The sequence below is a fragment of the Scyliorhinus torazame genome, unplaced genomic scaffold (assembly GCF_047496885.1).
Source record: "Scyliorhinus torazame isolate Kashiwa2021f unplaced genomic scaffold, sScyTor2.1 scaffold_1859, whole genome shotgun sequence".
Taxonomy (NCBI): domain Eukaryota; kingdom Metazoa; phylum Chordata; class Chondrichthyes; order Carcharhiniformes; family Scyliorhinidae; genus Scyliorhinus; species Scyliorhinus torazame.
Window position 1 is genome coordinate 7,501 of NW_027309586.1, and position 14,978 is coordinate 22,478.

At 58.5% G+C, this 14,978-nt stretch overlaps 1 protein-coding gene across 1 annotated transcript in view; it reads right to left on the reverse strand.

The window, feature by feature from the left end:
• Positions 1-14,320, reverse strand: part of fam3a (FAM3 metabolism regulating signaling molecule A) — a 15,113-nt gene extending 793 nt beyond the window's left edge. The window contains exons 1-6 of the mRNA XM_072495017.1: positions 14,300-14,320; positions 13,114-13,237; positions 10,675-10,733; positions 10,519-10,569; positions 9,984-10,074; positions 9,765-9,891 (exon numbers count right to left, since the gene is read on the reverse strand). Of these exons, the coding sequence (XP_072351118.1) occupies positions 9,765-9,891; positions 9,984-10,074; positions 10,519-10,569; positions 10,675-10,733; positions 13,114-13,202 (417 nt within the window). The 5' untranslated portion in view covers positions 13,203-13,237; positions 14,300-14,320. The remainder of the gene's footprint in view (positions 1-9,764; positions 9,892-9,983; positions 10,075-10,518; positions 10,570-10,674; positions 10,734-13,113; positions 13,238-14,299) is intronic.
• Positions 14,321-14,978: the final 658 nt, after the last annotated feature.

A 14,978-nucleotide genomic window follows, 5' to 3' on the forward strand; every position in this document is an offset into this window, starting at 1 on the left:
CCTGTTACACAGGAACAGGATGGCCATTCAGCCCCTCTCCAGCCTGTTACACAGGAACAGGAGGAGGCCCATTCAGCCCCTCTCCAGCCTGTTACACAGGAACAGGAGGAGGCCCATTCAGCCCCTCTCCAGCCTGTTACACAGGAACAGGAGGAGGCCCATTCAGCCCCTCTCCAGCCTGTTACACAGTAACAGGAGGAGGCCCATTCAGCCCCTCTCCAGCCTGTGACACAGGAACAGGAGGAGGCCCATTCAGCCCCTCTCCAGCCTGTTACACAGGAACAGGAGGAGGCCCATTCAGCCCCTCTCCAGCCTGTTACACAGGAACAGGAGGAGGCCCATTCAGCCCCTCTCCAGCCTGTTACCCAGGAACAGGAGGAGCCCATTCAGCCCCTCTCCAGCCTGTTACACAGGAACAGGAGGAGGCCCATTCAGCCCCTCTCCAGCCTGTTACACAGGAACAGGAGGAGGCCCATTCAGCCCCTCTCCAGCCTGTTACACAGGAACAGGAGGTGCCCATTCAGCCCCTCTCCAGCCTGTTACACAGGAACAGGAGGAGGCCCATTCAGCCCCTCTCCAGCCTGTTACACAGGAACAGGAGGAGCCCATTCAGCCCCTCTCCAGTCTGTTACACAGGAACAGGAGGAGGCCCATTCAGCCCCTCTCCAGTCTGTTACACAGGAACAGGAGGAGGCCCCATTCAGCCCCCTCTCCAGCCTGTTACACAGGAACAGGTGGAGGCCCATTCAGCCCCTCTCCAGCCTGTTACACAGGAACAGGAGGAGGCCCATTCAGCCCCTCTCCAGCCTGTTACACAGGAACAGGAGGAGGCCCATTCAGCCCCTCTCCAGCCTGTTACACAGGAACAGGAGGAGGCCCATTCAGCCCCTCTCCAGCCTGTTACACAGGAACAGGAGGAGGCCCATTCAGCCCCTCTCCAGCCTGTTACACAGGAACAGGAGGAGGCCCATTCAGCCCCTCTCCAGCCTGTTACACAGGAACAGGAGGAGGCCCATTCAGCCCCTCTCCAGCCTGTTACCCAGGAACAGGAGGAGCCCATTCAGCCCCTCTCCAGCCTGTTACACAGGAACAGGAGGAGGCCCATTCAGCCCCTCTCCAGCCTGTTACACAGGAACAGGAGGAGGCCCATTCAGCCCCTCTCCAGCCTGTTACACAGGAACAGGAGGTGCCCATTCAGCCCCTCTCCAGCCTGTTACACAGGAACAGGAGGAGGCCCATTCAGCCCCTCTCCAGCCTGTTACACAGGAACAGGAGGAGCCCATTCAGCCCCTCTCCAGTCTGTTACACAGGAACAGGTGGAGGCCCATTCAGCCCCTCTCCAGTCTGTTACACAGGAACAGTAGGAGGCCCCATTCAGCCCCTCTCCAGCCTGTTACACAGGAACAGGAGGAGGCCCCATTCAGCCCCTCTCCAGCCTGTTACACAGGAACAGGAGGTGCCCATTCAGCCACTCTCCAGCCTGTTACACAGGAACAGGAGGAGGCCCATTCAGCCCCTCTCCAGCCTGTTACACAGGAACAGGAGGGGGCCCATTCAGCCCCTCTCCAGGCTGTTACACAGGAACAGGAGGTGCCCATTCAGCCCCTCTCCAGCCTGTTACACAGGAACAGGAGGGGGCCCCATTCAGCCCCTCTCCAGCCTGTTACACAGGAACAGGAGGAGGCCCCATTCAGCCCCTCTCCAGCCTGTTACACAGGAACAGTAGGAGGCCCCATTCAGCCCCTCTCCAGCCTGTTACACAGGAACAGGAGGCCCATTCAGCCCCTCTCCAGCCTGTTACACAGGAACAGGAGGAGCCCATTCAGCCCCTCTCCAGCCTGTTACCCAGGAACAGGAGGAGGCCCATTCAGCCCCTCTCCAGCCTGTTTCACAGGAACAGGAGGCCCATTCAGCACTTCTCCAGCCTGTTTCACAGGAACAGGAGGAGGCCCATTCAGCCCCTCTACAGCCTGTTACACAGGAACAGGAGGAGGCCCATTCAGCCCCTCTCCAGCCTGTTACACAGGAACAGGAGGAGGCCCATTCAGCCCCTCTCCAGCCTGTTACACAGGAACAGGAGGAGGCCCATTCAGCCCCTCTCCAGCCTGTTACACAGGAACAGGAGGGCCCATTCAGCCCCTCTCCAGCCTGTTACACAGGAACAGGAGGAGACCCATCCAGCCCCTCTCCAGGCTGTTACACAGGAACAGGAGTAGACCCATTCTGGCCCTCTCCAGCCTGTTACACAGGAACAGGAGGAGGCCCCATTCAGCCCCTCTCCAGCCTGTTACACAGGAACAGGAGGAGACCCATCCAGCCCCTCTCCAGGCTGTTACACAGGAACAGGAGGAGACCCATTCTGGCCCTCTCCAGCCTGTTACACAGGAACAGGAGGAGGCCCATTCAGCCCCTCTCCAGCCTGTTACACAGGAACAGGAGGAGGCCCATTCAGCCCCTCCAGTCTGTTACACAGGAACAGGAGGAGGCCCATTCAGCCCCTCTCCAGTCTGTTACACAGGAACAGGAGGAGGCCCATTCAGCCCCTCTCCAGTCTGTTACACAGGAACAGGAGGAGGCCCATTCAGCCCCTCTCCAGCCTGTTACACAGGAACAGGAGGAGGCCCATTCAGCCCCTCTCCAGCCTGTTACACAGAAACAGGAGGAGGCCCATTCAGCCCCTCTCCAGCCTGTTACACAGGAACAGGAGGAGGCCCATTCAGCCCCTCTCCAACCTGATACACAGGAATAGGAGGAGGCCCATTCAGCCCCTCTCCAGCCTGTTACACAGGAACAGGAGGAGGCCCATTCAGCCCCTCTCCAGCCTGTTACCCAGGAACAGGAGACCCATTCAGCCCCTCTCCAACCTGATACACAGGAATAGGAGGAGGCCCATTCAGCCCCTCTCCAGCCTGATACACAGGAATAGGAGGAGGCCCATTCAGCCCCTCTCCAGCCTGTTACACAGGAACAGGAGGAGGCCCATTCAGCCCCTCTCCAGCCTGTTACCCAGGAACAGGAGACCCATTCAGCCCCTCTCCAGCCTGATACACAGGACTAGGAGGAGGCCCATTCAGCCCCTCTCCAGCCTGATACACAGGAATAGGAGGAGGCCCATTCAGCCCCTCTCCAGCCTGTTATACAGTAACAGGAGGAGGCTCATTCAGCCCCTCTCCAGCCTGTTACCCAGGAACAGGAGGAGGCCCATTCAGCCCCTCTCCAGCCTGTTACCCAGGAACAGGAGGAGCCCATTCAGCCCCTCCCCAGCCTGTTTACACAGGAACGGGAGGAGGCGCATTCAGCCCCTCTCCAGCCTGTTACACAGGAACAGGAGAGGCCCATTCAGCCCCTCTCCAGACTGTTACACAGGAACAGGAGGAGACCCATTCAGCCCCTCTCCAGCCTGTTTCACAGGAACAGGAGGCCCATTCAGCCCTTCTCCAGCCTGTTTCACAGGAACAGGAGGAGGCCCATTCAGCCCCTCTCCAGCCTGTTACACAGGAACAGGAGGCCCATTCAGCCCCTCTCCAGCCTGTTACCCAGGAACAGGTGAAGGCCCATTCAGCCCCTCTCCAGCCTGTTACACAGGAACAGGAGGAGGCCCCAATCAGCCCCTCTCCAGCCTGTTACACAGGAACAGGAGGAGGCCCATTCAGCCCCTCTCCAGCCTGTTACACAGGAACAGGAGGAGGCCCATTCAGCCCCTCTCCAGCCTGTTACCCAGGAACAGGAGGAGACCCATTCAGCCCCTCTCCAGCCTGTTACCCAGGAACAGGAGGAGACCCATTCAGCCCCTCTCCAGCCTGTTACACAGGAACAGGAGGAGGCCCATTCAGCCCCTCTCCAGCCAGTTACACAGGAACAGGAGGAGGCCCATTCAGCCCCTCTCCAACCTGATACACAGGAATAGGAGGAGGCCCATTCAGTCCCTCTCCAGCCTGTTACACAGGAACAGGAGGTGGCCCATTCAGCCCCTCTCCAGCCTGTTACCCAGGAACAGGAGGAGGCCCATTCAGCCCCTCTCCAGCCTGTTACACAGGAACAGGAGGCCCATTCAGCCCCTCTCCAGCCTGTTACACAGGAACAGGAGGAGGCCCATTCAGCCCCTCTCCAGCCTGTTACACAGGAACAGGAGGAGGCCCGTTCAGCCCCTCTCCAGCCTGTTTACACAGGAACAGGAGGAGGCCCATTCAGCCCCTCTCCAGCCTGTTACACAGGAACAGGAGGAGCCCATTCGCCCCTCTCCAGCCTGTTACACAGGAACAGGAGGAGCCCATTCAGCCCCTCTCCAGCCTGTTACACAGGAACAGGAGGAGACCCATTCAGCCCCTCTCCAGCCTGTTACACAGGAACAGGAGGAGCCCATTCGCCCCTCTCCAGACTGTTACACAGGAACAGGAGGAGACCCATTCAGCCCCTCCCCAGCCTGTTACACAGGAACAGGAGGAGACCCATTCAGCCCCTCCCCAGCCTGTTTCACAGGAACAGGAGGAGGCCCATTCAGCCCCTCTCCAGCCTGTTACCCAGGAACAGGAGGAGGCCCATTCAGCCCCTCTCCAGTCTGTTACACAGGAACAGGAGGAGGCCCATTCAGCCCCTCTCCAGCCTGTTACACAGGAACAGGAGGAGGCCTATTCAGCCCCTCTCCAGCCTGTTTACACAGGAACAGGAGGAGGCCCATTCAGCCCCTCTCCAGCCTGTTTCACAGGAACAAGAGGAGGCCCATTCAGCCCCTCTCCAGCCTGTTACACAGGAACAGGAGGAGGCCCATTCAGCCCCTCTCCAGCCAGTTACACAGGAACAGGAGGAGGCCCATTCAGCCCCTCTCCAACCTGATACACAGGAATAGGAGGCGGCCCATTCAGCCCCTCTCCAGCCTGTTACACAGGAACAGGAGGAGGCCCATTCAGCCCCTCTCCAGCCTGTTACCCAGGAACAGGAGGAGGCCCATTCAGCCCCTCCCCAACCTGTTACACAGGAACAGGTGGCCCATTCAGCCCTTCTCCAGACTGTTTACACAGGAACAGGAGGAGGCCCATTCAGCCCCTCTCCAGCCTGTTTACACAGGAACAGGAGGAGGCCCATTCAGCCCCTCTCCAGCCTGTTTCACAGGAACAGGAGGCCCATTCAGCCCTTCTCCAGCCTGTTTCACAGGAACAGGAGGAGGCCCATTCAGCCCCTCTCCAGCCTGTTACACAGGAACTGGAGGAGGCCCATTCAGCCCCTCTCCAGCCTGTTACACAGGAACAGGAGGAGGCCCATTCAGCCCCTCTCCAGCCTGTTACACAGGAACAGGAGGAGGCCCATTCAGCCCCTCTCCAGCCTGTTACACAGGAACAGGAGGAGGCCCATTCAGCCCCTCTCCAGCCAGTTACACAGGAACAGGAGGAGGCCCATTCAGCCCCTCTCCAAACTGATACACAGGAACAGGAGGAGGCCCATTCAGCCCCTCCCCAACCTGTTACACAGGAACAGGTGGCCCATTCAGCCCTTCTCCAGACTGTTTACACAGGAACAGGAGGAGGCCCATTCAGCCCCTCTCCAGCCTGTTTACACAGGAACAGGAGGAGGCCCATTCAGCCCCTCTCCAGCCTGTTTCACAGGAACAGGAGGCCCATTCAGCCCTTCTCCAGCCTGTTGAACAGGAGGAGGCCCATTCAGCCCCTCTCCAGCCTGTTACACAGGAACTGGAGGAGGCCCATTCAGCCCCTCTCCAGCCTGTTACACAGGAACAGGAGGAGGCCCATTCAGCCCCTCTCCAGCCTGTTACACAGGAACAGGAGGAGGCCCATTCAGCCCCTCTCCAGCCTGTTACACAGGAACAGGAGGAGGCCCATTCAGCCCCTCTCCAGCCTGTTACCCAGGAACAGGAGGAGGCCCATTCAGCCCCTCTCCAGCCTGTTACACAGGAACAGGATGGGGCCCATTCAGCCCCTCTCCAGCCTGTTACACAGGAACAGGAGGAGGCCCATTCAGCCCCTCTCCAGCCTCTTACACAGGAACAGAAGGAGGCCCATTAAGCCCCTCTCCAGCCTGTTACACAGGAACAGGAGGCGGCCCATTCAGACGCTCTCGCACCCCTTGTTCTGGGCCCCCTCCTCCCCCACCTGTCCACCAGAGGAAACTGATTGTGTTCATTGACCTGATCGAATCCCTCAATCACAATCCTCCTCGATCAGATTACCCCTTAATCCTCAAAAGGATCGGAGACTCACAGCGAGTCCGTGCTTGGGCATTTACTGAGACCATTCAGCTTCCTGTCTTATTCTGGGCAATATTCACTGCTGCCCCTTTAAACCAGGAGTCACTCATTCTGAGAGCGGGGCCCAGAACGGAACACAGTTACTGCACACGGGCTCCGAGCTGGGCTCTATCCAGCTGGAACATCCCAGTCTCCCAGAACCACCACCCCAACCCAGCCCAACCCAAAGACGTGTGTGTGGGACTCGTACCCCAGTGAGAGTCAGTGTGTGTGGGACTCGTACCCCAGTGAGAGTCAGTGTGGAACCCGTACCCCAGTGAGTCAGTGTGTGTGGGACCCGTACCCCAGAGAGAGTCAATCTGTGTGGGACCCGTACCCCAGTGAGAGTCAGTGTGTGTGGAATCCGTACCCCAGTGAGAGTCAGTGTGTGTGGGACCCGTACCCCAGTGAGAGTCAGTGTGTGTGGAACTGTACCCCAGTGAGAGTCAGTGTGTGTGGGGACCCGTACCCCAGTGAGAGTCAGTGTGTGTGGGACCCGTACCCCAGTGAGAGTCAGTGTGTGTGGGACCCGTACCCCAGTGAGAGTCAGTGTGTGTGGGACCCGTACCCCAGTGAGAGTCAGTGTGTGTGGAACTGTACCCCAGTGAGAGTCAGTGTGTGTGGGGACCCGTACCCCAGTGAGAGTCAGTGTGTGTGTGACCCGTACCCCAGTGAGAGTCAGTGTGTGTGGGACCCGTACCCCAGTGAGAGTCAGTGTGTGTGGGACCCGTACCCCAGTGAGAGTCAGTGTGTGTGGGACCCGTATCCCAGTGAGAGTCAGTGTGTGTGGGACCCGTACCCCAGTGAGAGTCAGTGTGTGTGGAACCCACACCCCAGTGAGAGTCAGTGTGTGTGGGACCCGTATCCCAGTGAGAGTCAGTGTGTGTGGGACCCGTACCCCAGTGAGAGTCAGTGTGTGTGGGACCCGTACCTCAGTGAGAGTCAGTGTGTGTGGGACCCGTACCCCAGTGAGAGTCAGTGTGTGTGGGACCCATACCCCAGTGAGAGACAGTGTGTGTGGGACCCTACCCCAGTGAGAGTCAGTGTGTGTGGGACCCGTACCCCAGTGAGAGTCAGTGTGTGTGGGACCCGTACCCCAGTGAGAGTCAGTGTGTGTGGGACCCGTACCCCAGTGAGAGTCAGTGTGTGTGGGACCCGTACCCCAGTGAGAGTCAGTGTGTGTGGGACCCGTACCCCAGTGAGAGTCAGTGTGTGTGAGACCCGTACCCCAGTGAGAGTCAGTGTGTGTGGGACCCGTACCCCAGTGAGAGTCAGTGTGTGTGGGACCCGTACCCCTGTGAGAGTCAGTGTGTGTGGGACCCGGAACCCAGTGAGTCAGTGTGTGTGGGACCCGGAACCCAGTGAGAGTCAGTGTGTGTGGGACCCCTACCCCAGTGAGAGTCAGTGTGTGTGGGACCCGTACCCCAGTGAGAGTCATTGTGTGTGGATCCCGTACCCCAGTGAGAGTGAGTGTGTGAGACCCGTACCCCAGTGAGAGTCAGTGTGTGTGGGACCCGTACCCCAGTGAGAGTCAGTGTTTGTGGGACCCGTACCCCAGTGAGAGTCATTGTGTGTGGATCCCGTACCCCAGTGAGAGTGAGTGTGTGTGAGACCCGTACCCCAGTGAGAGTCAGTGTGTGTGGGACCCGTACCCCAGTGAGAGTCAGTGTTTGTGGGACCCGTACCCCAGTGAGTGTCAGTGTTTGTGGGACCCGTACCCCAGTGAGTGTCAGTGTGTGTGGGACCCGTACCCCAGTGAGTGTCAGTGTGTGTGGGACCCGTACCCCAGTGAGAGTCAGTGTGTGTGGGACCCGTACCCCAGTGAGAGTCAGTGTGTGTGGGACCCGTACCCCAGTGAGAGTCAGTGTGTGTGGGACCCGTACCCCAGTGAGAGTCAGTGTGTGTGGGACCCGTACCCCAGTGAGAGTCAGTGTGTGTGGGACCCGTACCCCAGTGAGAGTCAGTGTGTGTGGAACCCGCACACAAGTGAGAGTCAGTGTGTGTGGGACCCGTACCCCAGTGAGAGTCAGTGTGTGTGGGACCCGTACCCCAGTGAGAGTCAGTGTGTGTGGGACCCGTACCCCAGTGAGAGTCAGTGTGTGTGGGACCCGTACCCCAGTGAGAGTCAGTGTGTGTGGGACCCGTACCCCAGTGAGAGTCAGTGTGTGTGGGACCCGTACCCCAGTGAGAGTCAGTGTGTGTGGGACCCGTACCCCAGTGAGAGTCAGTGTGTGTGGGACCCGTACCCCAGTGAGAGTCAGTGTGTGTGGGACCCGTACCCCAGTGAAAGTCAGTGTGTGTGTGACCCGTACCCCAGTGAGTCAGTGTGTGGGGGACCCGGAACCTAGTGAGAGTCAGTGTGTGTGGGACCCGTACCCCAGTGAGAGTCAGTGTGCGTGGGACCGTACCCCAGTGAGAGTCAGTGTGTGTGGAATCCGTACCCCAGTGAGAGTCAGTGTGTGTGGGACCCGTACCCCAGTGAGAGTCAGTGTGTGTGGGACCCGTATCCCAGTGAGAGTCAGTGTGTGTGGGACCCGTACCCCAGTGAGAGTCAGTGTGTGTGGGACCCGTACCCCAGTGAGAGTCAGTGTGTGTGGGACCCGTACCCCAGTGAGAGTCAGTGTGTGTGGAACCCACACCCCAGTGAGAGTCAGTGTGTGTGGGACCCGTACCCCAGTGAGAGTCAGTGTGTGTGGGACCCATACCCCAGTGAGAGTCAGTGTGTGTGGGACCCGTACCCCAGTGAGAGTCAGTGTGTGTGGAACCCGTACCCCAGTGAGAGTCAGTGTGTGTGGGACCTGTACCTCAGTGAGAGTCAGTGTGTGTGGGACCCGTGCCCCAGTGAGAGTCAGTGTGTGTGGGACCCGTACCCCAGTGAGAGTCAGTGTGGGACCCGTACCCCAGTGAGAGTCAGTGTGTGTGGGACCCGTACCCCAGTGAGAGTCAGTGTGTGTGGGACCCGTACCCCAGTGAGAGTCAGTGTGTGTGGGACCCGTACCCCAGTGAGAGTCAGTGTGTGTGGGACCCGTACCCCAGTGAGAGTCAGTGTGTGTGGGACCCGTACCCCAGTGAGAGTCAGTGTGTGTGGTACCCGTACCCCAGTGAGAGTCAGTGTGTGTGGGACCCGTACCCCAGTGAGAATCAGTGTGTGTGGGACCCGTACCCCAGTGAGAGTCAGTGTGTGTGGGACCCGTACCCCAGTGAGAATCAGTGTGTGTGGGACCCGTACCCCAGTGAGAGTCAGTGTGTGTGGGACCCCTACCCCAGTGAGAGTCAGTGTGTGTGGGACCCGTACCCCAGTGAGAGTCAGTGTGTGTGGGACCCGTACCCCAGTGAGAATCAGTGTGTGTGGGACCCGTACCCCAGTGAGAATCAGTGTGTGTGGGACCCGTACCCCAGTGAGAATCAGTGTGTGTGGGACCCGTACCCCAGTGAGAGTCAGTGTGTGTGGAACCCGTACCCCAGTGAGAGTCAGTGTGTGTGGGACCCGTACCCCAGTGAGAGTCAGTGTGTGTGGGACTCCTACCTGTTCAAAGGGGCTTTTATTTTCAATTCCTTTTGCCCCCACGAATACCCAACTGTCCCGGAAACTGAGTACGTTAATTGCCTTACTGCCGAACGCGTTAAACAACTTCCTCGCCTCCTCATTCATTCTGCAAGATAAAATAAACAGCAAATGCAGGAGGCGGCAGGCGAGATGGTCAGAGATGACGATGGCAGGAACAATCATTGTCTATTCACCTACTTTGTTGCTGGATCATCGTAAGATGCCACAAAGACCAGTGTTCCCTCATATACTGGCCGTAGAAACTTCAACAATTCATTAATCCCAGTGTCTGCAAACACGTTGAGCAGAAATCAAAATTAATCCCACCTCAAACATCAGAATGGCTGTTAGTACATAGAAAATAGAGCTGGTCCCACCTGAGAACCCCTTCCCGTTCACTCCCACTGTACACAATCCCAATGGACCCAAACCCCTTCCCGTTCACTCCCACTGTGCACAATACCAATGGACCCAAACCCCTTCCCGTTCACTCCCATTCTACACAATACCAATGGACCCAAACCCCTTCCCGTTCACTCCCACTGTGCACAATCCCAATGGACGCAAACCCCTTCCCGTTCACTCCCACTGTGCACAATCCCAATGGACCCAAACCCCTTCCCGTTCACTCCCACTGTCCACAATCCAAATGGATCCAAACCCCTTCCCGTTCACTCCCACTGTGCACAATCCCAATGGACCCAAACCCCTTCCCTACGTTCTTCGTCCTTACCTCCAGCCCACATGTCAAAGAATTTTGCATCCATTAATTCTCCCGTGACACCTACAAAAATCATGTATGTCGAGAATGATTATTGAGAATAGTTAACAGCTGCCCGATGCAGAATTATTGACCAATTTACAGAAGTATCCACAATGCCGGCCTTACCATTGACCAGAGCAATGTTCAGTCCCCGCCCAACATTGTTTTTGACACTGCTCATCAATCTGTAAACAGAAAACAGGTCAGAATACACCCACCCCGAGAGAATAGGGTGCTGGAGAATGTGCAGAGCAGAGAGAGTGAGAAAGATGGACGTGAGGCCAGAGATCGCGAAAACACGAGATGAGAGGGCCGAGACGCGAGGAAGAGTGTTCGGGAGGGATAGGCAGACCAGGCAGAGACCGAGAGTAACACACACGGAGAGAGGAGGCAGAGAGAGACCGAGAGTAACACACACGGAGAGAGGAGGCAGACCGAGAGTAACACACATGGAGAGAGGAGGCAGAGAGAGACCGAGAGTAACACACACGGAGAGAGGAGGCAGAGAGAGACCGAGAGTAACACACACGGAGAGAGGAGGCAGAGAGAGTAACACACACGGAGAGAGGAGGCAGAGAGAGAGTAACACACACGGAGAGAGGAGGCAGAGAGAGACCGAGAGTAACACACACGGAGAGAGGAGGCAGAGAGAGAGTAACACACACGGAGAGAGGAGGCAGAGAGAGAGTAACACACACGGAGAGAGGAGGCAGAGAGAGACCGAGAGTAACACACACGGAGAGAGGAGGCAGAGAGAGAGTAACACACACGGAGAGAGGAGGCAGACCGAGAGTAACACACACGGAGAGAGGAGGCAGACCGAGAGTAACACACACGGAGAGAGGAGGCAGACCGAGAGTAACACACACGGAGAGAGGAGGCAGAGAGAGACCGAGAGTAACACACACGGAGAGAGGAGGCAGAGAGAGAGCGAGAGTAACACACACGGAGAGAGGGGACAGAGAGAGACCGAGAGTAACACACACGGAGCGAGGAGGCAGAGAGAGACAGAGAGTAACACACACGGAGAGAGGAGGCAGAGAGAGAGTAACACACACGGAGAGAGGAGGCAGAGAGACCGAGAGTAACACACACGGAGAGAGGAGGCAGAGAGAGACTGAGAGTAACACACACGGAGAGAGGAGGCAGACCGAGAGTAACACACACGGAGAGAGGAGGCAGAGAGAGACCGAGAGTAACACACACGGAGAGAGGAGGCAGACCGAGAGTAACACACACGGAGAGAGGAGGCAGAGAGAGACCGAGAGTAACACACACGGAGAGAGGAGGCAGACCGAGAGTAACACACATGGAGAGAGGAGGCAGAGAGAGACCGAGAGTAACACACACGGAGAGAGGAGGCAGAGAGAGAGTAACACACACAGAGAGAGGAGGCAGAGAGAGACCGAGAGTAACACACACGGAGAGAGGAGGCAGACCGAGAGTAACACACACGGAGAGAGGAGGCAGAGAGAGACCGAGAGTAACACACACGGAGAGAGGAGGCAGAGAGAGACCGAGAGTAACACACACGGAGAGAGGAGGCAGAGAGAGACTGAGAGTAACACACACGGAGAGTGGAGGCAGAGAGAGAGTAACACACACGGAGAGAGGAGGCAGAGAGAGACTGAGAGTAACACACACGGAGAGAGGAGGCAGAGAGAGAGTAACACACACGGAGAGAGGAGGCAGACCGAGAGTAACACACACGGAGAGAGGAGGCAGAGAGAGACCGAGAGTAACACACACGGAGAGAGGAGGCAGAGAGAGAGTAACACACACGGAGAGAGGAGGCAGAGAGAGAGTAACACACACGGAGAGAGGAGGCAGAGAGAGACCGAGAGTAACACACATGGAGAGAGGAGGCAGAGAGAGAGTAACACACACGGAGAGAGGAGGCAGAGAGAGACCGAGAGTAACACACACGGAGAGAGGAGGCAGAGAGAGAGTAACACACACGGAGAGAGGAGGCAGAGAGAGAGTAACACACACGGAGAGAGGAGGCAGAGAGAGACCGAGAGTAACACACACGGAGAGAGGAGGCAGAGAGAGAGTAACACACACGGAGAGAGGAGGCAGAGAGAGACCGAGAGTAACACACACGGAGAGAGGAGGCAGAGAGAGAGTAACACACACGGAGAGAGGAGGCAGAGAGAGAGCGAGAGTAACACACACGGAGAGAGGAGGCAGAGAGAGAGCGAGAGTAACACACACGGAGAGAGGAGGCAGAGAGAGACTGAGAGTAACACACACGGAGAGAGGAGGCAGAGAGAGAGTAACACACACGGAGAGAGGAGGCAGAGAGAGACCGAGAGTAACACACACGGAGAGAGGAGGCAGAGAGAGACCGAGAGTAACACACACGGAGAGAGGAGGCAGAGAGAGACCGAGAGTAACACACACGGAGAGAGGAGGCAGAGAGAGAGTAACACACACGGAGAGTGGAGGCAGAGAGACCGAGAGTAACACACACGGAGAGAGGAGGCAGAGAGAGAGTATCACACACTCACACACACTCACAGGAGACAGACTGAGAATAACACAGTGATAGCGCCGGTCACTCACACTCGATCGTCCATGCAGAACTTTGGGCCGATGACATTGGCTGCCCCGCTGACGATACGAAAAGCGAAGTGTTTGTCTGGACAAGGCATCGGCAAACCGCACTTATACCGCCTGGGCTTACTCTCTGTACAGGGCAAAGGGCAAAGGTTACCAAGCACCCTAACCCTATCCTGTCGGACAGATTGGAGTTGTCACACGTACCGAAGTGCAGTGAAAAGTATGTTTCTGCAGCCGAGGGAACGTACACGGTACGTACAGAGTCGACACAAGAATAATCAACAGAGAACATTGACAAATGGTACATCGACAAACAGTGATTGGTTACAGTGCGGAACAAGGGGCCAAACAAAGCAAAATACACGAGCAAGAGCAGCATAGGGCGTAGTGAATAGTGTTCTGACAGGGAACAGACCAGTCCGAGGGGGAGACGTTGAGGAGTCTTGTAGCTGTGGGAAAGAAGCTGTTCCTATGTCTGGATGTGCGAGTCCTCAGACTTCTGTACCTTCTGCCTGATGGAAGGGTCTGGAAGGCAATGCCTGGGTGGGAGGGGTCTCTGACAATGCTGTCTGCCTTCCTGAGGCAGCGGGAGGTGTAGACAGAATCAATGTGGGGGTGGCAAGCTTGTGTGATGCGTTGGGCTGAGTTCACCACACTCTGCAGTTCCTTGCGGTCCTGGGCCGAGCAGTTGCCATACCAGCTGTGATGCAGCCCGATAGGATGCTTTCTATGGTGCATCTGTAAAAGTTGGGAAGGGTTAATGTGGACATGCCGAATTTCCTTAGTGTCCTGAGGAAGTATAGGCACTGTTGTGCTTTCTTGGTGGTAGCGTCGACGTGGGTGGACCAGGACAGATTTTTGGAGATATGCACCCCGAGGAATTTGAAACTGCTAACCAGGGGTGTTGGAGGAGGGGCGTGTGGGGGAGGGGCGTGTGGGGGAGCCACACGGGGGGAGGGGGGAGGGGGGGGGGGGAGGGGGGAGGGGGGGGGGAAGAGATTGCATGATTGGGAGGGACACAAGGGGGGGGGGGGGGGGCAGGGAGCAAAATAAGGCCCAGGAACGATTGGGCGGCAGAGCGGAGTCTGTCTCGAACCTGACTGCCCCGTCACCTGGTTAATTTACCCATCCACACGTTACTGACACAGCAACATCCCCGAGACTGCGGAGTGCAGAGAGACAGACTTACCCGGAGTGGGTACCTCCTGATGGCCTGGGGAGAGAGAGAGAGAGAGAGTGAGAGCGAGGGGCGAGGGGGAGGGAGGGGCGAGGGGGAGGGAGGGGCGAGGGGGAGGGAGGGGCGAGGGGGAGGGAGGGGCGAGGGGGAGGGAGGGGCGAGGGGGAGGGAGGGGCGAGGGGGGGAGGGGGGGAGGGGGCGAGGGGGGGGAGGGGCGAGGGGGGGGAGGGGCGAGGGGGAGGGAGGGGCGAGGGGGAGGGAGGGGCGAGGGGGAGGGAGGGGCGAGGGGGAGGGAGGGGCGAGGGGGAGGGAGGGGCGAGGGGGAGGGGAGGGGCGAGGGGGAGGGAGGGGCGAGGGGGAGGGAGGGGCGAGGGGGAGGGGAGGGGGAGGGAGGGGGCGAGGGGGAGGGAGGGGCGAGGGGAGGGAGGGGGAGGGAGGGGCGAGGGGGAGGGAGGGGGAGGGAGGGGCGAGGGGGAGGGGCGAGGGGGAGGGAGGGGGGAGGGAGGGGGAGGAGGGAAGGCGGGGGGGAGGGGCGGGCGAGGGGGAGGGAGGGGCGGGCGAGGGGGAGGGAGGGGCGGGCGAGGGGAGGGAGGGGGCGGGCGAGGGGGAGGGAGGGGCGGGCGAGGGGGAGGGAGGGGGCGGGGCGAGGGGGAGGGAGGGGGCGGGCGAGGGGGAGGGAGGGGCGGGCGAG